The sequence below is a fragment of the Lissotriton helveticus genome, chromosome 2_1 (genome assembly GCF_964261635.1).
Source record: "Lissotriton helveticus chromosome 2_1, aLisHel1.1, whole genome shotgun sequence".
NCBI lineage: Eukaryota > Metazoa > Chordata > Amphibia > Caudata > Salamandridae > Lissotriton > Lissotriton helveticus.
This window is the reverse complement of record NC_136059.1, coordinates 688,754,653-688,779,324: the sequence shown is the minus strand read 5'-3', so window position 1 is coordinate 688,779,324 and position 24,672 is coordinate 688,754,653. Positions and strand designations below refer to the sequence as shown.

General features: G+C 44.2%; 1 protein-coding gene across 4 annotated transcripts in view; it reads left to right on the top strand.

Annotated features, from left to right (window-relative positions):
• Nucleotides 1–24,672, top strand: part of KIAA0825 (KIAA0825 ortholog) — a 2,250,404-nt gene that overhangs the window by 295,416 nt on the left and 1,930,316 nt on the right. For all 4 annotated transcript variants that reach the window (XM_078675385.1, XM_078675384.1, XM_078675383.1 and 1 more), the window contains exon 3: nt 6,347–6,515. In XM_078675385.1, the coding sequence (XP_078531511.1) occupies nt 6,347–6,515 (169 nt within the window). The remainder of the gene's footprint in view (nt 1–6,346; nt 6,516–24,672) is intronic.

Below are 24,672 nucleotides of genomic sequence, written 5' to 3'. Positions count from 1 at the left end.
CGCTGTCAAGAAAAAAGGGCTCACCGGGTGCTCCCCGCATTCCGGTTGAAGATGCGGGTAACCGGCACCGAGAAAAGTAGCGGAAAGCGCATGGGAGCAGGAAAGACGTGTCCCAATGTAGAGGAGGACCCTTTCTAGGGGGCCATCTTCGTCGGCGCCGTAACCACGCCCCCCCAAGGTTAAAGCTTTAGATCCTCCCTATCAGGGAGTTTTTCACCCATATCAATAAGCCCCCTGCTGGGCGGCCCATTGGTCCCTTCTTTGCCTCGATTCTAAAGGTAGTAAAGTCTAGCTTGTACACTTTCTCTACAGCCCCGGTCTCCTGAAGTAAGCATATGTGATATTTATCAATGAAAGCACCACATTCAGGATCGTTGAGCTTAGAGTTTATGCCCGCCACATTCCAAGACAGGATTGTTAAGTCACCGAAGTCTACATTATTTATCTGGGGATTTCTATTGTTCAAATATTTTCCCCCACCTTCGGGAAGCGTATTGGGCTGGCCATTATACCAAGACAGTTTAAATTATCTTCTACGCTTTCATTTGGCTGTACCCCATTTATTACAGTGATTCCCTTATCTTCACTTAACGTCTCTCTAGGAACTCCATTGAGTCAATCTAGATCATCTAAGTCTGAGAGTGGCTGGTACCTATTTCTAACTTCTAGGGCCCTCTGTTAGTGGCTTCATACAATGGGCGATTCCTCCTCATCATCGGTGCCCCCTCGTTGGGTACTAGGTTTCTGTAAAAATGTGCCACTGGCAGTAATTTGGGACCTTGCCCTGGGCTTCGATTTACTAATGTCAAGCCCCAATGTGCTCGCGATCAAGATCTATAATTGATTACAATACAATCTCCCTTCTGTTTTTTTTGCATAGGGCCAACCCACGTAACCCTTCTTACGAATAAAATATCTCTAAAGTGAGCATTTAAATAGAGCTACCTTTTTGGTCAGACAATGGCACACCTTGTTCTTAAGCCCAGCATAGGATTCCCTTTGATTTTCTCTAAGGGAATATAGCATTAGTACATACGGGGAACATTCAGGTGGGAGGTGGAGTGTAATTTTATTGTCGCCTCTAGCTAGACTAGATCCCAGGTTGGTTGGCAGGGGTTTCCCTGCTGGTGCATTAGTTTCTTCCTTCTCACCAAGGGCAGTGGGTAATAAATTTCCCCTATCCCCTGTTGGGCAATCAAACCTATTGCCCGTTTCTAGGGTTTTCTTTAATACTATTTCCGTTCCAGTCCTAACACCATTGTGCAACTCCAGATGACTGTTATTTTGATCCCTAATTTCCATTCTCTGATTGGGGAAATCATGATGTTTTAATAGAGTGTATTCTACACCCACATTCCTATTAGGCCCAGCCCTCCCTTCCCTGTCCGTTCCCACCCTTATCCTTGTTACTGCATTTATCAACAATATAATGTCAGCCTCTAACTTGTCCAGTCTCAGTATTAATGGGCAGAGAGTTCTTGCCAGGGATTCTTCTGAGAGGCTAATTAACGTCTCGGGTGAATTGGGAAGGGGAGACTCTGAATCCTTAGCGTTAACAATGTGCTTGCTTCGCATTTGAGGCCCCTCCCCAGTGACCACACTTAGACCTTTTCTGTTTTTCTTTGACTTTGTATTGGTAGAGGAGGACGGTTCAAGATGTTTAGCCTTTCTCCTTTTTTTCGGATCCGTAAAATTCTCTGAATGAACAGGCACCAGCTCTGGGGACCCCTGGCTATATGTTGACTCCGGTACCGATCTAGAAAGTGGTGCAAATTTGTTCACTAATTCATTACTAGCAATGGCCTCCATAATGTTAAAGTACCTCTTTCCGCTAGGGTGATATCGGTTGCTCGGCCACCTTCAATTGAAAGTCTTCTTTCCGCCGTTAGTATCTCCTTCTCTATTGCCTTTGTTGCTCATATCAAATATCCATCAAGTGTCGATGTCCCTTGTATTTTTGGTGCTGTGGGCTTTGTGCCCCCTGGTCCGTGATTTACCACCATTTGACATCTCAAGCTGCAACTATGAGGCCAGAGCCCAGAGCCAAGTGGTGTGGCCCGCCCCCCCTCTTCCTGGCTCTGACGTGCGCGGACGGGCACGCCCGCGCGCATCCCGCGCTGCGGGAGCCCTACAGGGAATTTGTAGCGCCTCCTGGCGCAGAAGAATGACGCTGCTAGTGTGCGACCCCGGGGACTCTGGGAGATGAAGTCCCGGGTGTCTTACTTAGCGTGGCAGCGTAACAGCCCCCCGTGGGCTGTTCCGTTGTGCGGGAGCTGGCGCGGCATGTCAAGGCAAAAGCAAGTTTTCAGTGCATACAGTTGTACTACGCCCTTACCAAGAAGGAACCACCAGAAGTAATATGATTCCCTTCCACCAGGGCAAACATTTTCACCTCAGCTAGCCGGGGGTGTTCCATGGCTGAAATCTTGCTTATGTTTCCCTCTACACTTTTGCCACTCACTATTGCTTGGATTCAGAGGTGAGAAAGGAGGGCTGTTTTGCATGCTGTGTGCTCCAGAATTTCCACTTCTGACCATTCATTTATACCCACCACCTTTCTAGTGGCTATATCAGAAGTGTAAGTGACTGTCAGGCTCTGTGTGCCAAAGAACATTCTTGGCTTCCCTCCACTGCCAGCTTTCTCTCAAGACTCACCTTAAGATTTCTTCGGAATGTTTTCCCCGACTTTGACGTCTGTCAGGCAATTTCATTCACAATATTTTTGTCATATGTCTTTGCACACTTCAGATGTTTTGCAAAGCATCAGTGCATAGGCTCTAACAGCAGAATAGAAACACGAGTGGACAGGCTTCCCTGCCTAACCTGTTAACATAATGTTTCCCTCTATTCCATTGGTTTTGCACTTCTGATGTTGAGTAAAGCTTGCTGTTCTATTCTACTGCATGTGAAAAGAGGAGAAAATCCCAAAATAGAAAGGTTACTTGTGATCCATGGTCTCCATTTAAGTGTTATCTCTGAATTCATAAACATCACTCGTGCATCCGTATGGACTAGGATAATGGCTTTTAAGGGTTGTGCTATTGGATATTTCCTCACTATAACCGCCAACAAGCATTGGCAAAGCCAATAGGTCTGACCTACGTGAGGTACTGGCTTGGTCATTTTTTTTTTAATAAACATTTTGTACAGCAGCACGGCTGCTGTTCAGCATGATTAAAAATAAAATTATTGGGAGGAGCTACGCTAGCAACCAAGATGGCCGCATAAGCTCCCGGCTCCGCCGACCTCCGCCAGTTGCTCACAAATCCTGACTATCATCCTGATTTCTCACCGGACTCCCGTGCAGCTGAAGTGTGCCTGACTCTAAAGGTGCAATCCCGGAATTTCTAGCTGCTCAAATGACGAAGATACGCCGTGCTCCATTCTTGGCCTAACCCGGAGTCGAAGCCGGGGCCTCGAGTTCTAACCCAGCCGGGTTGGAGTTGAACAACATCGGCTGCGGGACGTGGGTGGCTCCCGGTCTCCCGAAGTGGAGTTTTTCTTGTCCGTTTTGGATGGTGGCTCGGTGGCAGCTTTATCCCACGACTGCGGCGGCTTGACGTATCGATTGCTGTGGTCGGGGTTCCACCGCCCGGAGGCCCCGTTGAGCTCCAGGGGTCGATGGGCTTGGCCCCTCGCTGGCGGCGACGGTGCTGAGATTGCGATATTGGAAGTGCCCGTAACTGTCATCGGCATTTCCTGTGCCTGGTGCCCCGAAGTAGTCGACCTCCGAGGTTCGGTTACCTGCTCGGTCGCTTCGTGAGAGGCGATGGAGCGGGTTGAATGTACACCGTCGCTGCATACTATAATGGCCACCATTGGGGAGCTCCATTCACAAGTCACCGCCATCGTCCAGAGGATGGTTGTAACGGTTGATATCATCTGCCGGAGACCGGACTCCGACCCTTTGTTGGCTCTGGAACAAGATGCTTTACCCGCCGAGCAAGCTCAGACTGCTACAGAGGACCCTGCGCGGAAGTCAGACTTTGTATTTTTTCTCGACTCCCAGACGGAAGCAAGCGAGCCCGAGACTATTAGAGGTGCATTCTGCCCTATGCCGATATCGCCCGAGATGGATGTGGATATTCCTATACTTCAGAGTGATTTCTCCAGTGACTGTCGGATTGATACCTCGCCCTTTTTCTCCCAGATGCTTCGAAAATGCTCTGGCGACCTATTTCTGGTGGGCAGTGACCTTTGTTTGACTTTTAGATTTTGTATACGGCTATCCTGGTATCACTTCTTCTGTGCTGACTTGGAAACTTTTCTATATTTTGATACTCCTGTTGAGATGGCGGTTCGAATGGACAGGGCTCGCATGAAGAATCGTAGCGGCCAGGGTTGACTTTTACCGTATGGGTTCGAAAAATGACTTCATTTGACACGGGATTTGTACCTCAATATGGCGCAGGAGCGGGGTGGTTCTTACACGCTTCCCCCCCCCGTTGGATTTGACTTGTTGCATTCTATTATCCTGGAGATGTATGGGGTGGGTTACTGCTGGCGGGGGGCAAGGGAGACCGTGGGCCTGTTTGATAGTCCCTCCTCCACTTTCTCTTTTCCTTCTTTTAGGACCAGTTCTGGGGCGACAGGCACACTGCTAGTGGGGATGGGCCGTAGCCATTGCAGAGGTGTAGGGTGGGGGGAATGGGGATGGGTTTGTTATTTTACCTTCGTTTAGTTCTATGGCCTTTTTTTTTCTCTTTTCTTTCTTCTTTCACAAGAGATGGGTCGCTTATCCTGTATCGCTTTTCTTATGTGTCGGGTGTCTAATCTGGTCTTTATTATCCTGGATCATGGGTGGGCTAACTTTGCAGGCTGTTGTTTTGTCTGATTGCTGATCGTCTCTCCCCTTTAATGTATGTATCATTGCTACAGTTGCATCCATCGGTAAATTGCTTTCTATGCATTGTATACTTGCCCACCTATTGATATATTGTGTTCTACGTATGATACCCGATTCATGTAAATTCTCTTGTCTTCTTCAATAAAAACTTTAAAATAAAATAAAAATTAAAAAAATTATCTTATGCCGTCAGTGCTAGCCGCATCAGTGATTTATTGCAGGCGTAAGGGAGGGAGGTGAGTGAGGCAATACGGAGGTCAGGTAAAATAGCGCTATGGTGTGGGCAGCACATTCGAGTGATAGTTTTTTTTGTTATAGTGGGTGAGATCAGGGAAACATATACAGTGTGGGGGAGAGTAACAGCAAGCAGTACGGATAACTAACATGGTAGGCAACACTGACAACAGGAGGAAGTGTGGAGGCAGGACAATTGGAGGGAGCATGAGGGCAAGCCAACACAGACAACGAGAAAAAGGTGGGGCCAAGCCAACACAACTGAAAGAATGGGAGAGGCAAACCAATACAGATAATGGGAGGGAGAGTTGTTTGCAGGGCAACACAGACAACGGGAAGAGCGATGGTGGGTGGTGGGCAACACAGACAACGGGGGAGGATGTGACAAGCCAATACAGACAACGGGTAGGCCAACATGGACAACAGGAGGGTGGGACAAGCCAGCAAGGACAAGGATGAAGTACATGAGGAAGCCAGCTGAAAAGGACACACACTGATAGAGTGCTTAAGCACAAAGAAAAAAGTGTGGCCTGAGTAAATGAGCAGTGGAAAGGCACAAGTAATGCATCTGTGCCCTGGGGCGGAGGCAAACTTACAAAGGGGAAGGAAGTCTACAGCAGTTGACCAATAGGAAGTAAGCAAATGAGAGCGACAATAAAGCCAACCACTGGTAACTAATTAGCCATCTCCAAGCCCACTGATAAAAAGTCAAAGGTCTCGAACAGAGAGTGACTTCCTTCTGTCAAAGATGGATTAGGGCATGCAGCTTGCCGTGTTTTATGAAATGCAGAATCGGCATGCCTTATGTTAATTTTCTTTTAAAATAAATTGTTATGTTGTTGCTTCAAGGCAAAAATGTACTTTATAATGAATATTCTACCTAAACTGATAATGTATTAAAAACACTGATTAAGTGGACTCCTTTTAAACATAAGTTTACAACCCTATATTCATAGAACGTTTATTGGATTAAAATGTTAAGGTTCGGAGAATTAACAGCTCCTTATCCTCGTAAAATAGAGGCGAGTATTATGGCTGTTCTTTAAACCACCAAAAATATCCTTGCTCGACAAAATGTAATAATGCAATACACTTGTTAACAGGCATATATTTGCCTCTATATTTGTACTAGTTTTAGTTTATTAAAATCAATAAAGTATGTTTGAAAAAAATAAAAGCTTTACAAAATCTTTGCTTAAATCTATATTGCTTCTCACAGAAGAATGTTTTCCAATACCTCAGAAGTGTTTTTTTTTCTTTTCTCAGAGTTGAACAATGTCTTCAGAAGCTCCAGTCTGAAATAAATGAAACATGCCCCAGTGAGTTGATACAAGACACTGCTGGGTGCCTTCTGTGGCTAAATAATTGCAGTTTCAATTCACTTAAACCATCTTCAACTTCCCATGGAGAGCTGCTGGAATTTCTCAGAACACTGGTAAACCATGTTTGTTTTCTATATATTGTAAATGTGAGTTTACCCTGGCAGATGAAGTGGTAAATATTAATATGTGTTACTCTTTTAAATGACTGATGATACCTTGACGTTCAATTATTCCTGAGTAATCCTGTTTCGAGCTTTAAAACCTGGGCAATTTAAGGAGGCACTGAGCTTCAGATAATTAGGAGACTTCATTAGCTCTTTTGACCTTTCTTGCTGGCTCTATGAATTGTTGTCCACAACCACTTTTCTCCACATGGGTATTGTTTAGCAAGTGCGTAAAGAGTACTTTCAATGCACAAGGCATATCGATGCCATGTTAACTAATAAGTCTTGATATGAATTTAGGAATACAAAAAAAGAGATGGATGGAATGCTTGAATTGATTTCAGCCGCTGCTAATTACTCTGGACTGCATCCCAGTCCATCATTTTTTTGCCCACCATGTCACGTCAGAATAGAACTAGCCTTGTGCCCATCACTCTTGGTCCTGATCCAGTAGGAACACACCAGCCCAAACTGCCAAGCCATGCCCACTCCGAACTGGAATACAAACCGCTCCAATCTGGTTTTGGCCTAGTCTGAGCAAGTCAGGCCGAAACCAGTCTTGGATTGCTTGTGTTTTGGTTCGGAGTGGACCTAACTTGGCAGTTCAAGTTGGAGTATCCATATTGGAGCAGGACCAACGCTGATTTGCATATGGCTGGGTCTGATCTGCGATGGCATAGTAAGCAAAAAGACCTAGTAGTTGAAATTCTACCCCGAGCAATTGCCAGTGGTTGAACTTTTTGCAAGCATTCCATGACTTTTTGTGTGCTTCATTAGAAATTAGAAGCTAAACTGTACAGAATCTTAATCATGAAAATTCTATATACCTTAGGAGTAAATATTAATATACTTTCAAATATAATAATATATTCTCACTGGCAGTGTGATGAACAACTTTAAAAAAACGTGTTTATACTTCAAAGCAAAATACAACTACAAATCACTCATTGTGTGTGCAGATCATAAGGCACCAGGTGTTATTTAGCACCAAATCATGTAATTTAAGGGCATGCTAGTTTTCTCCATTTCTTAATTGGAACTAGTATTGCAACATGTTTCTCTGTTTGTCTTTTGCAGTGGTATGCAGTAGTTCACAGCAGCTAAGTCAATGTTTTTATTTTGGCCACGTAGCAACATCTGAACATTAATTTAGCTGCTGCAAAGCAGAATTGTCCACTGTAAAAAGAAAAGGAACAAGCACATGTGTTCTTTCCTGAGGTACTATGGTGTTTTTATATTACTTCGCTGCTCATTAACTGTACTTTAGCAGCTTACATAATCCAATCCAACTATGGTCGATACCTTATTGTTGAAAACGCCAAACTTTAGGTATGGTGGTACACAGAGAGTATGCTTTGGGGCAGCTGCCTTCAAACTATTGGCTTCTTTGTGCGAGCCCCCTTCAGTTCACATTGTGAATCGCATGGTGTAGCATGCCAGAGGTGTATTTTAGTCTCACTGTTATGCTGTTACCTGTTTGGGTGTAATCTTTTTTTTTTTTATAAACCAATTTATTGGTTTTAATGAGAGTGTAGCAAAAATGCGAAGACATAAACAATACATCCCGATCTAGCCCTCGTCTCCCCACGCGCTCACGTTTGCAGCCTACTACACATGTAAAATAACATTTCAAGGTGCAGTCCCCAATGTGGAAGATAGACTGTAATATTCCCACTATTTGCCCCAAATTGTATTGAATTTCCAAGTGCAGCTCCAGCAATATGGATGGGTTCCTGCTATATGCCATACCAGTCCATTCCAGATCGCCACAGTTTCAAGCTAGGGGGTCATAACATTTTCCAGGAGCATTCAATGTCCCCCTTAGTTTTGTGGCCCGCTAACCCCACCAGCGCCGTGTATCCTTGCTCCCCCAAACTCATCTATGAGACCTTAGAGGGCCATCTTTGGGGTCAGCACTACTGATCTATTTAAAACTGCAGAGAGTGAATCACCTATGCAGGTCCAGTACTAGGTGATCTCAGGACATTGCCAGACCATGGGGAAAAAGTCAGCTGCGGGGGAGTGACAGCGAGCGCATCTGGGGTCAGAGGGAACACCCTCATGCCAGAGTCGTTGTGGTGTCATGTGAGCTAGGTGCAAATAATGGAATTGTATTAGTCTGAGCCTTGAAGATATCATTAGTTACCTATGAGCCATGCAGGTCTCGCAACATTCAACCTCTTCCTGTTTACCTGCCCATCCCTCCCATCTCCGTTTAAGCAGGTCTAGTGTATCCAGGTCCTTACAAACAAGGCCTAGTATAGCTGGAAGATACTCTCTCAACCCATTCTCCCCATCAACAGTCATGCCTCCTCAGGGCTGAAGTCGGGCACATCCTGCAAGTGGGCACTGTAATGACCCAGGGCATGGCGCAGCTGCAGGCATTAGTGGAACTGAGTGTGGGAACAGGTAAACTGAGCTTGGAGGAATACTTGGAAGATCCATGCCACATATATCTCCTAATACTGTAATTTTGATTAAGTTCCAACAGCGAAAGCCCTCTAGTTATGCCACTTGATATATACAGCGTTCCTTCCAAAGGGGGGTTTGCGAAGTCAGACACCTATCCCAGCCAGTAATAATAATAATAATAAAGATATTTATAAAGTGCATAGCTGCGCCTAACAGCGTGCCCCAGCGCTGTGAGAGAGGGACCAAAAGGATGAAATATCAACTAATGTATCCACCCACTATAGCAGCTAGGTTCAGATCTATGCTAACCCATACAAAAAATGCCATGTTATTAGTCTCAATCGTGTTGCTGCCCTCCACTCCAAGAATATCACTCTGGTGACCTCTGGGGATTGGTTGGCTGTATAAGTAGTGCATCAATCCGTCAAGGCTAAGGCCGGACAATTCAAGTTGGTTTGCCCGGTCGTTCCACCCACCCACCAGACAACCAATCATTCATAACCAGCAGATGAGACACCCAGTAGTACACACGTATCTCCACAGCCCTAAGGCCTCCTTTGTACATCGAGCTGTGACACTTGACCTGAGCAATGCAAGGCAGGTGACCCCTCCACAGAAGGACCAAAACAGTTCCGCCACCTCGGTGAACCATGTATTGTGGATCTGAAGTGGGAAGATCTGTAGGATATATAGGAAGCGGGAGAGTATCATCATTTTGATCAATGCAGCTCTACCCAAAATGTTAAGAGGGAGATTTTGCTCTGTAGATGTGTGGACCTGCACACCGAATAAACAAAACTTACTGCTATGTTTTTATAGTTGTTTCACAACTATAAAAACATAGCAGTAAGTTTTGTTTATTCGGTGTGCAGGTCCACACATCCACAGAGCAGTTTTACTTTTGCCCACACCTGTTGACCAGCACCCACTTTAAACTTGTATTGATCATGACAAAGGCTTATACAGCAGATGAAGCCACATCGATTTATTCATTGATTGAAGAGGTACAGACTTTTAGTTCCTCAGTTGGCACTACAACTCAACTTCTTAGACAACTGGAATACACAATGAGAAAAGAGGTTAACCAAAGGCTCCATGCCACCACCCTTATTGAATATCATAAGGTCAAAAGAATCCCACGGGGATTGAGAATCGCACTAAAACTGAGGCTTATTAAATTTAATAAGACAATTATGATTAGATGGTATGCGATCCTGAATAAGTGTTCGTTGGACCTCATCCTGCTTATAATAGAGGAACTGTCATGTATACTTAACGATCTTACACATGATATTGCCAAACTCAAAGATGAAATCTCAGAAAACATGGAGCAAGAAGTCTGGAGTAATGTACTGGAGGACATAAATACCAGACTAGATAACCACGCTAAGGAAGTTCATGAACGCAAAATAAGAAAGTTCCGACGAGATACTATAGATTACAAGCTGGAAGAGGTCTATACCTGGGTGGAGCAAAAAAGATTTTTTTAAAAGGCAGAGAATACTTCATCTGAGGAAAGCCTTGTTCAGGATCAGGATCTATCCTTGCAAAGACAACCAGCGCCAGCAATAACACCCTTAGCAGGTACTTCCGTAGATGAGGTGGCAACTACCCCCACTGATAAACCGTCTTTTTTGGCGGAAGGCCATGCCTCAAATCTACCGCCATACAAACCTGTGCAATCAAAAGAAAACGTACCCGGAGGGGAAAAACAACAAAAAAAAAACAACCGAGAGCGGCAGACCACAACGCAATCTAAAACGTGTAACTTAGTAGTAAACATCTCTGGGAGAACGTTGACTATAGAAGAACAAAATGTTCTAAACAAAGGAACTTCTTTTGTCCCAACATACTCATCTAGTGCACTAGAACGGAGATTGCACTCTTCAAGTTCACTCGGAAATTGCGCTTTAAATGTTTTTTTCCTACTATCTCAAATGCAGGAGAGGAGAGAACACCTGAAATTTTCTGACCTAAAAGCAAATTTATGTCGCCAGTCTCTCACAAAAGTTTGGATAACTTTGAGGCATAGGTAAAGAAGGACCTTGAACATATTAAATATGTTCAACCAAAGCACTCCAATTTAACAACCAAGGAAGCACGCATTCTGAATGGCATAAGACCAGATTCGAGCATAACATTCCAATCTGCTGCCAAAGGAAGCGCCCTCGTTGTGATGGACACTGCATTATATGAACATAAGGTAAATCTACACGTTCAGGATAAAGACACATACATATTGTTGGACTTGGACCCAACCCGCCAGTTCACACAATTGCTGGAGGAGATTGTAAACAGAGCGGAGGCAGATGGATTGATTAACACAAATACCAAGAAATACTTACAAAAGACCACTCCTAAAATATCGCGTATTTACTTGCTTCCAAAGATACACAAGCATGCTACTGATCCCCCTTTTCGTCCTATTGTAGCAGGATGCGGATCAATACACGAACCCATTGGACAGTTCGTAGATCATCATTTACAACTGTTAGTGCAAAGTTGGGGAACATATGTGAAGGATACCACAGATTGTCTTGCAAAACTAGACAGTGTGAGTCACCTTATAGACAATCGACGTTGTGGCATTATACATGTCTATCGCTCATAATGAAGGTTTGGAAGCAGTGGAATAGAGACTATTGAATTCAGACATCGACAGGGATTTCACAGTATTTCTATTGGAGTTACTCCACTTGTCCTTATATCATAGTTACTTTGTTTAGAAAGAACCGCATTACTTACAACGGACGGGTACATCAATGGGGTTTCCAGGAGCCCCTTCGTATGCGAATACATTTATGGCATACTTTGAAGATACACAGATTTTACAAGACCCTAGATGGAGCGATCATGCCTTGTTGTATCTCAGATTCATTGACGACATCCTGGTTATCTGGAATAGCAATAGGATGACCCTGGAGGAATGCATACATGACCTGAACTGGAAGAATCCAAGAATAAAATTCACACATAACATTCAACAACATAGAATTCAGTTTTTGGACATTGAGATATACAACACACCCCAAGGTCTTTCTACGACTGCCTTACATTATTCAGTGCAGATCCGAGAGCATTAAAAAATCATCTACCGGTCTCACAACTAATACGCATAAAAAGGATAACATCAGACGTGACAATAAGCGCAAACCTTATCGATGACCAGATTGAGAGATATAAGGTTCGAGGTTACCCTGATGAAGTTTTGGTGACTGCAAAACAAACAGTGGAACAAAAAAAACACACTACTTTACTCCAAAAATCTACAAAGCCAGTCAATAAACGTATGGTATTTGTCCTTAAACAGTTTATACAGGCAGCACAAATCAAGAAGATTATCAGAAATAGGTGGGAGATAATCACACAGGAACCTGACTTTAACAACATTTTTGAAGGAATGCCAATGTTTGCTCACAACCGTCCCAAAAACTTGAGGGAAATGCTTAAAAGAAAACATATACCCCAAAATATGGTATGCAAGGGGATGCGCAAATGCTGGAATTGTGGTCAGTGTGGCAAAGTAATGATAGACAATACATTCGCGCACCCGAAGACTGGACAAAATGCACCATTAAGGCATACATCAGACTGCAACACTGCAGGCGTGATATACGCCATTTGGTTTACTTTGGGAGAACCTCTGGAAAAGTGAAGACAATTCGCAAGAAACATTTCACTTCAAGCTTAGCCGCACTTTGGGTACAGGCATCAAATAACATTCCACAAATCAGATTCACTATACTAGAGAAGGTGGATGACATAATGGGAAAAGATTATCATACTTCACTGTCCCTTAGAGAGACCTTTTGGATTAAATATCTCGGAACAATCAGTCCAGGGGGTTTGAATGACCAGTATGAAATGTTGTGCTTTCTTTAAAAATGAACTTAACATGTAGATGTTGAAGATGAGTGTAAAGATGCTTTTGATATCTCTATTCTACTAATGATATTCAATTCTAACCTGTACAGGATTTGCACATGTAAGTCCCTGTAAACAAGCAGTACGAGACCCCACCTTATGTTTTCGTTATACTTCTCACTTTTGTCACATAATAATATTTGCGTCGTTTTACCTTTTCCAACATAGCATTACAATTGATAATTTTTCACAAACATATGCCCTCGGTGGCTTTTGCACCTAGCTCGAATACATCAGAGTGAGCTCCAGTGACTTTGGAGCACACAGTCTGGTATGCTTGTCAATAAAGTTTCTTCAATTACACAATGAAATAGAAATACGCGGGCTGTTTAAATGAGACACGTGAGTGCGGGCGTTGATGCCGTCTTTGACGCAGAACGGGAGAGGCGGATAGACGGAGGCAGCTCCCAAACCTTCTGGTGAGTTTGTATAGACTGCGGGTTTACCGGTCCGAGGGGAATGTGTTCCCGAAAGATGTAGGCACATTTTAAAAAAGGTGCCCTGTTCAATGTCAGCGTTGGGGAGTTGATACGAGGTCGTTTGGCCCAAACTGACAGAAACATGTGGAGCCGCTGACTTCTACACAACAGTATTGGAATTTTTGATAACTTGGTGTTTACAATTATCGGAGCCTTGATTTTCACGCATTGTTGGAGTTTGGATTCGGTAAGATTAAGTAGTTTGGAGGTGGATACTTAGTAATATGAATCGATAAGTGTGTTGTTTTTACAGTCATGTTGGTTTATTTGTTTAGAGCGCATCTGAAGAAGCTAGAATCTGTGAGTAAAGTCTTGGTTTGATTTATTGTTCCATATCGGACACCATTAAAACGTTGGACAGTAATGCATGCAGCACGTTGAAGTGTTTTTAAAATTGCACAGACAGTCACTTTTTTAAATTGCACAGACAGTCACTTTGTTAAGGTTGCGGTTAGGAAAAGGGACTGGTTCTTTCTACTCTTGTGCAGGCCATCCTTCTTTTACATAAGTAGTCACTCTCACATGCTCGGGTCCTTTTTGAGTAGACTACACTTAAACCTTTAGGCTCCTCATTTGCAAATCCTACAAATATATTTGTAATTCAGTATGTGATATTAGTGATGATCAGGATAACGAATGGTACCTTTTTTGTTTTTGTTGTAGAGCCCTCCAGAAGGAACGAAAAATTTGCAACTGTGTAAAAACACATATAGAAATCTTACTCCTGAAGAAGGGTTTTTGTAAAACCTGAAATGCATTGGGCTTTGTGTTTTATTTAAAAATGCTAAAAATGTATTGTACCATGTGTAAATTTCATTGAAAAAGTAACTAGAGTGTATTGGAAACTGCTAGTTATTTACCATTTGTGTTGTAAGTTTTGGTGCACAAAATGCTTTCTAATATAACCTAATTTTGGTCAAGAATCATAATATTGTTTGTGTAGTGTGGTTATGGACATATTCATGAACATTTGCAATTTTTAAAGTCACAAAACCTTAGGGACTAAGGCAGAGCGCTTCGCAGACCTGGGTGTTCCCAGGCCTCGACAGAGCGATTTTCAAGAGGGAGATTCTGCCACTATTTATGGTCCCCCAGGAGGGGAGTAAGGTTAAGGGTGTGTATGATTTCCGTTTGAAGTTCAAGCGGCGAACAGGGACATCAGACTGCCAGTCCAGTGATGCACGGTCCCCCTGTAAAGAATGAATAGTGACTTACCCCTATTTGTACGAAATCCGTAGGCTTCTTCGAAAAGATGGAGGATCTCGAGAGCCTGCGGACCAAAGACTGTCGATCAGCAAGAAACAGGTGGACATCATCAGCATACAGTGCAATCCTGTGCTCTAATGCTCTATCCCATTTCCACCCCTGAATCTGAGCGTCAAAGTGGATTATTTGGGCCAGGGGCTTGATGGCAAGAACAAAGAGGGGTGGAGAAAGGTAGCGTCCCTACCGGGTCCCGTGCCAAATTGGGAATTTGCAAGAGGGTACGCCAATGGCAAGGACCATGAATACAGAAGTGCCACCATATCTTGGAAGCGGGACCAAAGCCCATCCAGATCAGCACTGACCCAAGGTAGAAAGCTTTTTCAAAGGCGTCAGGCAACAGGGCTACTGCCTCCCTGACCTCTCCAATATGGGCCAGGCTACATGTAGCTGACGGATACAGTGTTCAGTGCTGCGTTCCGGCATAAAGCTGCATTGATCAGGGTAGATGAAGGAGTAAAGGACTGATTGGTGCCTGGTCGCCAGAATCTTAGCGTATATTTTAATGTATGTTAAATAAGGACATAGGTCGATAGGACGCGCAGTTTGTTGATGGCTGGTTTGCTTTAGGGATGACGACAATGGTTGCGAGTTCGAGTTCTGGAGGAAAGGACCCCTGCTTCACAGCTTCCATGTAAAGTCAGAGGCGATGTGGGGTAACTATGTCATGGAGTTTAGAGCAGTGTTCGAGAAGGAAGCCATCTGGGCTTGGGGGCTTATCAGTTTTCAGATCCCAGATGGCTGCCTGGATTTCATCAGGAGTGATTGGTTTATCTAGGGACTTTTGCTGGAGTTGTGTCAGACGGGCAAGGTGAACATCAGAGAGTAGTGATTGGGCAAGTCTCGGGGCGTGCCACAGCTGACTGGCATATAAACACTCATAGTAGTCTCCAAATACTGTTGCAATTTCTTCTCCAGTTGCGACCAGGGACCCCATGGTGTCGTCTAGGGCAAAGATAAGTCTGGAACTGTCATTTCTAGCCAGTGGACAGCCTATGAAGGAGCATGCAGCTTTTATCCCCATACTCGTGTATATGTTGGGTGGCAGCACACCAACATTGCTGGTGTTCTTTGAAAGCCAGTTGATAGAGGGACGTCCTGTCGATGTCTGTCTAACTGTTAGGACAGTAATTCAGTTGTATTTATCTCTGCCTCAGTCTAAGTCCTGAGTGTGCAAGATTTGTGTTCTGTAATGCTCTAGTGCCTCTACCTATGCACTTGAGGTATGCCTTGGCTATTCCTCATATTGTGGGTTTACTTGCCTCCCAGAACGGACCAGACCACTGAACCATTCCCTCGTTGGTCCCAAAATAGGTGCGCAATTCCTCAGACATTTGATCCATAAGCCTTTCATCTGCTAGGAACCAGGCATTCAAATGCCACATGGGTCGTGTATGACGCACCAGGACCCCAAGACAAAGCAGCAGGGGGAGTGGTCCAAGATGCCACGGGTGCTGGTTCCTGATGTAAAAGAGACATCCACGGCTGGAAGAAATATATAGCCAATGCGAGACATAGTTTTCGTAGATGCTGAGGTATGTGTATATGCTCCCGCAGATTCCACGACCTCCACATATCACAGAGTCCCAGGGAGTCTGCCCAGGACTTAAGCATCCTGGACAGGTCTTGCGAAGAAGGGCCAGAGACGTCCAAGTCCGGATTGGAGCTAGCGTTAAAGTCCCCCCCGCCCCAAAGAGTAACACCCCATATGGTAAAGTAGTGATCACTCAGGTCAGGTCTTGGAGGATCTGCCAATTCGAATGAGGAGGTATGTAGATGCTCAATATATTATATGGTTTCCCCTATAGAGTCCCAGCCCCCACACATACCTACTCAAGTGATCCTAAAAGACCTGAGTAACCAATAAGGGGAGATTTTTGTGAAGATGAATCGCTGCCCCCCCCTGAACCCTTCTGCTAAAGCCGCAGTGGTAGATACGGTTGTAGCCAAACCTGCTCAGGAATGGGCTGAGGGTGCCCAAGAGAAGTGTCTCTTGCAGGAGGGCAATGCCTGGTTGATGGCAGTGGAGAAACTTGAGGTCCGCAGTGTGCTTAATACGGTTTAATAGGCCACTTAAGTTCCATGAGATAAGACTAAACTCCATAGAAGGGATGGCCTGAAGGAGCAAGGGAGTCCTCCACAGGTAGTACAGTGGGGGACACAAGGCATTTGCGGGAGCAAATAGAACAAAGTAAAACAAAACATAGAGTATAACCCCTTCAATATTCCCCTACTACCCCCCACCCCACACTTCTACCTGTGAAGCATCTGTCGCCCAAAACCTCTCAGTAACAAGAAACATGCCGGCGTATTCGAAGAGGACCTCCTCCTATGCAAGATCTAAATGTAGAAGTCAAACTGTAGATAAGGAGCCCTGAATTCTGGGCTAGTATATGTCAATGATAGGATTTGACAGATTGAAAGATCACAGTGGAGTTCCAAGAGGGTCATCCTCGTCAGAGTCAGCAGCGTTGATGAGCTCCGGCACTACCGAAAATGTCAGGGAAGCCAGGGGTTTCTCAATATCCCTATGGGACCCATCAGGATCAGTATCCGAGGATTTTGGGGAGTGTCCATGTCGCCCCTGCCTACCTTTGAATTTGGGGCAGTATCGGGTCTGGGAATGGGTGACGGCCAGAATCTGGGTCGCTTGGGTGCCGCTGTTTGGGGCCTCTTCTCTGACGGGCTCATTGTTCAGTTGTCTATTCCCAAGATGCCTCTCAAATGTCGAAGAAGTGGGAGTGGGATCCATGGATTACCCACAGCTGTGCCTGGAGGAGTAGCATATATTGCAAAGACATCGCCCTAAGGTTCTGTTTGACAGCATCAAAAGACTTGTGATGCAGTTGTGTCAACATTTATGATGGTCTAGCCATAATCCAATCCATATGATCATTAGTTGTGAAGAGTTTCCATACCATTGTTATATTTGAGATTGTGTAGGGCATAGGCATAAGGAATTTTCTATAGGCCTTCCCATGAATCTAATATTACTTCTCTGGGTTGTACAATCTCAGATTTTGTGTATGTTTGTGGTCCTCAGCTAGCTTGGCGGAAGGGAGAGAGAGAAGTGGAGAGATCTTTCGGGATGAGAATTTTTATTACCATCCCATATCTGAGTGTCTTTCTGAGATGTAAAGAAGAGTTAGATTGTATATATATTTGGGACTGGCAGTGGTGGACTATATTAAAGTCCTTCAAATTGTCTAAGAATGTGACAGACCTCTTCAGTTATTCTATGCCTTTTCATTTGGTGATTTCTGTTTTTTGGCTGTTCAGTGCAGGTGATCGACAACCCTCATAGCGGTTATTTCTTATGTGAATTTAAGAAATATAAGTTAACATTTTCTACTGACCCCTGCCTATTATGTTTTTAGTACTATTGTTTGCCATAACTGTTATATGCAAGTACATAACTATATGATGCCACAGCGAACCATAGGTTAGCCCTTCTTAGTATAACTACATATCGAAAGCAGTTTGCTTGTTGAGTTGCTTGGAATCTTGTACTGACTGGGAAAGCAGTACCTCCTATACATTTCTTGTGTAAGGTGGTTCAAGCCTGGAGTACAGTTTTTTGTTTGGTTTGTATTGCTTAAATTTAACTTGTTGGTATTGCAGGACGTTTCCCTGGAAGGCTCTGTGGACAATGCAGAGTGCCTTAGGCAATGCCCTTCTAGCTATAGGTGGGCAGTGGAGTGATGGAATGACTGAAGTCATGCGTTCTCTTGGGTGAAGGCAGAGGAGAAGCCCTGCAGAAGAATTTTGGATGTACTGTATTTTACCTATGAGGAATGTGGGTGTGCCAAGGTATAGGCTGTTTATAAATTTCAAGGGGAGTGATTCTGTTAAGGACCACAGAGTCTGGAATCAGTCAATGTTGCACAATAGAAAATACCTCTTGGACCATGGATCATTTATATTTATAGTAGCGAAGTTCAACATTCTTTACCCTTGTCTCTGTTCTAAATATAAACTGAGATTTATTTTTATCTATTTAACCTGAGGATTGGACAAGCAAAAACCTTTTACATGCAAGTAAAATCATGCACAAGATCCTCTATATAGTCATGAATACTTTGTTTTACTTCATATCTCAAAAGTTTTTTTTTTTTTGAAGGGATATGAGGAAAAACATCTGTCTTTCGTTGAACCTCGGTCTATATAACCTTGATTTGAAGTTAATTTCAAAGTGAGAACTACGAATGCTCTTGGCCTAAGTGAAAGGGGGTGGTGGTTGTGCCGGGCTGTGAACTTAAATTCTTCAGAAGCCGGCATCTCGGGCGCGTCTCGGCTGTGGACCACAGCAGAGACGCGCCCGAGATGCCGGCTTCTGAAGAATTTAAGGACGAGCCCCGTTTGGAATAAAACCACAAAGCATCCGCGGAATAAGAGAATGCGAGCTCTACACGAGTGGACTCTGATCTCCATATATCAAATTGTAATCATTCCGACAGTTTAAGAAAACGACTGCCTTTCAGTAGTGTCCTACTCATTTAAGTTTCCAGCCCTGAGGAAGACCTTCCTTGAAACCTCATGGTCCACGCACGAAGGTCGAAACGGTCCACACACCCACCAGCCCCTTTCCCTTAGGCCAAGAGCATTCGTAGTCCTCACTTTGAAATTAACTTCGAATCAAGGTCATATAGACCGAGGTCCAACGAAAGACAGACGTTTTTCCTCATATCCCTAAAAAAACAAACAACTTTTGAGATATGCTCTGACCTATTCGCCATACGGACCAACAATTGAACAGTACCAAGGATAGTTAGGCCCTAGTTATCCTGGCATGTATATCTAAAGCCGTAGGACAGAATAAACTTGTAATATGAATGCACCTGTAAATATATTTCACCAATTTTGAACTGTATGATTTGCCAGTTCCTGTGTCTTTTGAGTTTTTGCACTGTATGTTTTTCTCGGTATCATGAATGATTTCTCACATGTACGAGAAGATGTGATTGCGTAATGATATGTATGTAACATTTTCAAAAAAATTTAAAAAACAAGTCTTATGAAAAAAATGAAGTAAAACAAAGTATTCATGACTATATAGAGGATCTTGTGCATGATTTTACTTGCATGTTTTGAAAAAGGTTTTTGCTTGTCCAATCCTCAGGTTAAATAGATATAAATAAATCTTAGTTCATATTTAGAAAAGAGACGAGGGTAAAGAACGTTGACCTTCGCTACAATAATTATAAATGATCCATGGTCCAAGAGGTATTTTCTATTGTGCAAGGTATATGCTGTTGGCATAGTCAAGCTTGGAGATTACAAGTGTGAAGATGGGTTGCAGCTTATGTTGGTGTGCAAGTTATGGGAAGATGCAAAGTAGTATTTTCATTTTGTACAAGGCACTCTGTGTATTATTGCTAGCATGCCGTACCAATGATAGGTCTGAATCCATGGTTACTCATAGGTTTCTAACTTCTCTTGATGTTGGTAGAGGGACTAGAAGTTCCTTAGGCCATATGGCGTTAGTCTGGTACTTTTATCATTGTACACAGGTCATACTGTCTTTGCAGTATTGCACCATAGATGGTTATTCATCATCCATGTGCTTATGGCACAACACCAGTCATCAAGTTGTGAATTTAAATGGTCTTCAGGGCTTTCTATTTTTAAAATAATTTGGGTGTCATCAGCAAAGTTGTAACAGGAGAGGTTGTATGATTTAATCTGGTTTGGTAAGAGGGTTAGGTAGATCCTGAAAAATAGAGGGGATATGATGATCCTTGAGGTCACAGAGTTGTGTGAGGAGGTGAGGTGAAAGGTGGTAGGTAAACTACACTTTGCCTGTCTGTAAAATAAGAAGAAATCCATTTTAGAGCATTTTCAAGGATTCCGAGATTGTGGAGTCCTTGATGTAGCATGTGGCAGTGGACAGTGTGAAATGCAGCTCATAAATCCAGAAGCAACAAGGCAGTTACTCTGTTTTGTCCACTGTAGGTTTTGGATCATCCAAGATGTATATGATGGCTGACCCTGTACCTCTGCCTGAGTAAAAACTGATCACTTCAACTTTTTTCCTAAAAGCAGTCCATTTGATATGGGCCTGTTGTTTTCTGAGTCAGATGGGTCAAATTCGTTTTGGGAGTAAAGGTCTAATGTAGGAGATTTTCAGCACACATGGAAATGAGTTTAGTTCCAGGGGCTTGTTGAGTCGGCATCTTCCTTCAACCTCATACAGCAATCCTCTGCCTTTGGCTAGGGTGATGCTATACAGAGATGCCACATATATATTTCATACATGCAAACTGAAGCACACTTGTTCTTGCAGTGTTCTTTTTACCCGTCAGCCACTGCAGTTACCTCTAGATCACCAGCCACTGCAGTGTAATAGCTCCAAAGAGACCAAAACCATGCCACCCTTCTCATACTCAGATTTTGAAGAACTGATTTAGCAAAGGGTCAGATGCAGTCCCCTTAGTCTTTGCTTGTGTGTATCAAATGAGGCACCTCATGAAGAGTGTCCAATAAACCCTATAGGTGGTGCAATTGAGATTTACAATCAATCCATTTTTTTTTTATTTTTTTTTTTAAACCTTTATTGCACAGAATCATAAACAATTACGGGCCTACAACCATCCGGCCGGCCTCGACATCATTCGGAGCACCGTAGCGAGCAATATGGCAACTCAGTAGCAACTTAAATCCAAATACAGGCAACCTAGGTTACATAGAAACATTTACACTACCGAGAAGCAGGAGAAATTAAGGTTTAATTTTATAATGTTCATAAAGCATATGTAAATAGTAAATGTTAGAAAGGATCAAAGTTCGCACTATACATTCAAAACAAAGGTGGGCGACGTCCATCAAAGAAATCCAGCGAGCATTAAAACAGAAGCAAAATGGCGGCACAGTGATATCTGAAAAGGATTGATAATCGCATAGCATGTCGTGTGCCGATCGCTACCCACCCCTCCCCGACCCACACCATTGACCCAAGGAAAAAGGAAAGGAATTGGAGAATAAAGAAAGAAAAAATAAGGCCCATAGGAACTAAAACGGACAAAACAAAGCCCCCCCCCCTACCCCCCACCCCCCACCCAGCACACATGCAGAGGCTACGGCCTACCCCCCCCCTAGCAGCGTGCCTGTCGCCCAATAAAGAGTACCCGAAATAAAGAAAGAAAAGAAAGGAAGAAAAAGTATACATATAAAACCGGAGGAGGGCCAAATTTATGTGTCCTAAACAGCCCGTCAGGATATTCTCGGCCGCCCTACCCCCGACCCCAAATTGAAGCATAACCAACATCCAGCTCCCCCGTCCACCCATCACAGTCCCAGCAAAGCAAACCACAGTAAGCAAAAACGAAAAGCATTTTCAACCTTGTCCCTGACGATCCAGCGTGCCAACGAGAAGCAACAATAAAACAGCCCCCCAGAATGAGGTAAACAGCTGCAAGGACCACGGCAGGACAGGGCGCCGTCCACAAAGAACTGTCCAACACAAAGCCATGCGGGCCACCGGTGTACAAAGAAGGGCGGTGCGCAATAGCAGTCCTCCAAAGTCAAACAGTTGAAGTAGAAGCAGCGCGCCCAGGACACAATAGGAAGAATCGCCAGCAGATCCCGAAGAAGTTGCAGGGCATGGCGCCCAAAGGCGACTCCCCAGCAGCTGCACCAGTCCAGGAGTCTCACATCTCTCCACCGCTGTAGCAGATAGAGTCGCAGCGGTATCCAGCTCTCGCACCCCCAGCGTCTCCAAGCACCTCTGGATAGACAGCTCACCGTAATCGGGCCCAGGGTGTGGCGAAGCGCTCTGCACGCGATCTCCAGCTCGGCCAGTTAAGGATAGCGTGGACAAAATGGCATCTAATCGGCCCCCCAGGTCCCGGGCATGACCACACCAAGCAGCTCGTAAGGCAACCAGGGCGCCCAGAATCTCGGCGATCTTAAGGGGCACCTCCGGAGATGAGGATAATGAAGCTCCTTGCACCCAGGGCTCGACGACTAGGGGCAGTCCTCGAGTCCGTACGCCGGCACCCCCTTCCAGCAGTCCGTCGTCCCATGGGCGCCCCGACAAGCACAGCCAGGTCACGGGGACATGGGCAGCACATTCCATACCGACTCGGCACACGGACATAGTGCGATGTCGGCAGTCGTAAGCACCCTCAGTAGTTGGTCAGGCCACCAGGTATAGTCGCCGAGCGCTCGGTCAAAATGGCCACCTTCACAGCTCCGGAGACTGAAAGGCACCCAAAGTCGGCCAGGGGTAAGGATACAAATGTAGCACTGGCAGCTGCGAGTTCGAGCAAGTGTGGAGGTGAAAAGGAATGAAAGCGCGCTGCTGCGGAAAACTCTAAGCGGCAGCCGCCATCCGCCGGTCGACTCCGCTCTGCCGTCAGTGGCCGCTGTTGTGGCGGTCGGGGCCAGCCGGCTCCGAGAACAAAGACCCGGTCGCCGCCATTAACACCGGAAAGGAAACAGGGACGTTCAATCAGTCCTGTCGCAGGGAGCACATCGGGGGGCACACCGCTGGAATCAGCATCACTTCCCGAATCCGATACCGTATCGAGAAGACCGGATAAAGTACAGGATGAGCAACGGTACGGAGGGAAGACAAGCGGGGCAGCGGAGCCGAGGGTTTAGGCGGCCATCATGTTTGCAGGCTAGGCTCCTCCTCCCCATTTTTTGAAATATAACAACACACATCCCCTTGCTGTTGCCATTTAGTTCTTCATTTTCTCTCTCATCCATTATATAAAAAAATGCTAAAAGTGACTATCCATGGTTTTTTTCACGGCAATTGTTTGGGCATTTGATTTTGGGTGTTTTTAATGGGATACTCCGAAAAGGAAATGCCCTTGTTAATGCTATGTGCAGACTTACTTTTTACAGGATTTTCTTCATTATGGCCTGCTTCCCCTCCGCCATGGTTTGCAGTAAGCTTGCTGTTCTAGTCCACCATTCATGAATGTCAGAGAGAATGGCGATTCTCCAAATGTTATGAATAGAGAATCAAGATTTTATTAAAGACACAGAGGCTTACATTATGCACTCGTCTTTTAATTGCCACTCCTGTAGCACCTTTAAAGAACTTATAAACAAAAAACTGTAATCTAGAAGTAGAACACTATAGTCCATAAATAATCACCTCATAGAACACATTTAAATGCGGTTAAACTCTTCTTCTTTGTCCCCTCAGTCTTCTCTCCTCGGTGAAACTGAAACTACCCAGCTCCACTTCTTCATCATTCGATATCATTGCGCAACTAAGAATAGTAAACAAGTTATCAGCGCATACCAATTACTATGTATGTATTACCTGAAAACTTAAAATATGTTAACTTTAATTATTATCTTACATAATCTTTACCCTCCACTTCCTTCCCCTTTTCCTTTTTGTTTCCCAAACAAGGGAAATGGTGGGTAGGATAATGTTAGCCTCTGTGTCTTTAATGAAATCTTGATTCTCCATTCATAACATTTGGAGGATCGCTATTTCGTTTTAAGACTTGAGGCTACCATTATGCATGTTGAAAGCCCTTCAGCACCACATTTGGTATATGCTATAGTAGTCTAGAGTAATGCTTTGCAAAAGTACTTGCGTTTTACCAATCAGCTGCTTTCAGAATTTCTTCCAATCTTCCACCAGACAAAAATGCTTTCCTCACCACAGCACCTCTTAACCCCTTCGACGCTGATGACGAGCTGGGCTCGTCATGAGGTAGCCTCCTCGCACGCTCATGACGAGCCCAGCTCGTCATGTAAAGTGCGGTTTTAAAAAACTCAGCACAGGAGCGGAATTTCGCTAGCGCGCATGCGGTTAATGAATGTGCTTTAAATATTTTCACATCTATTCCTGCTTGTTCCATAACCCTTTTAATCCATCTGGCGATAGTAGTGTTACTCACCGCACCATATGATTTAACATATTATATCAATAATTGATTCTCTCCATCTCTTCTGTAGTCCATCATTCTGTTTGCATATGTAATCAAACATTCACCTACACATAACTTCTTACAGTCAGGGAAACTTTGATAAAAGACTGACTCAGACATTGTCTTTGTTTG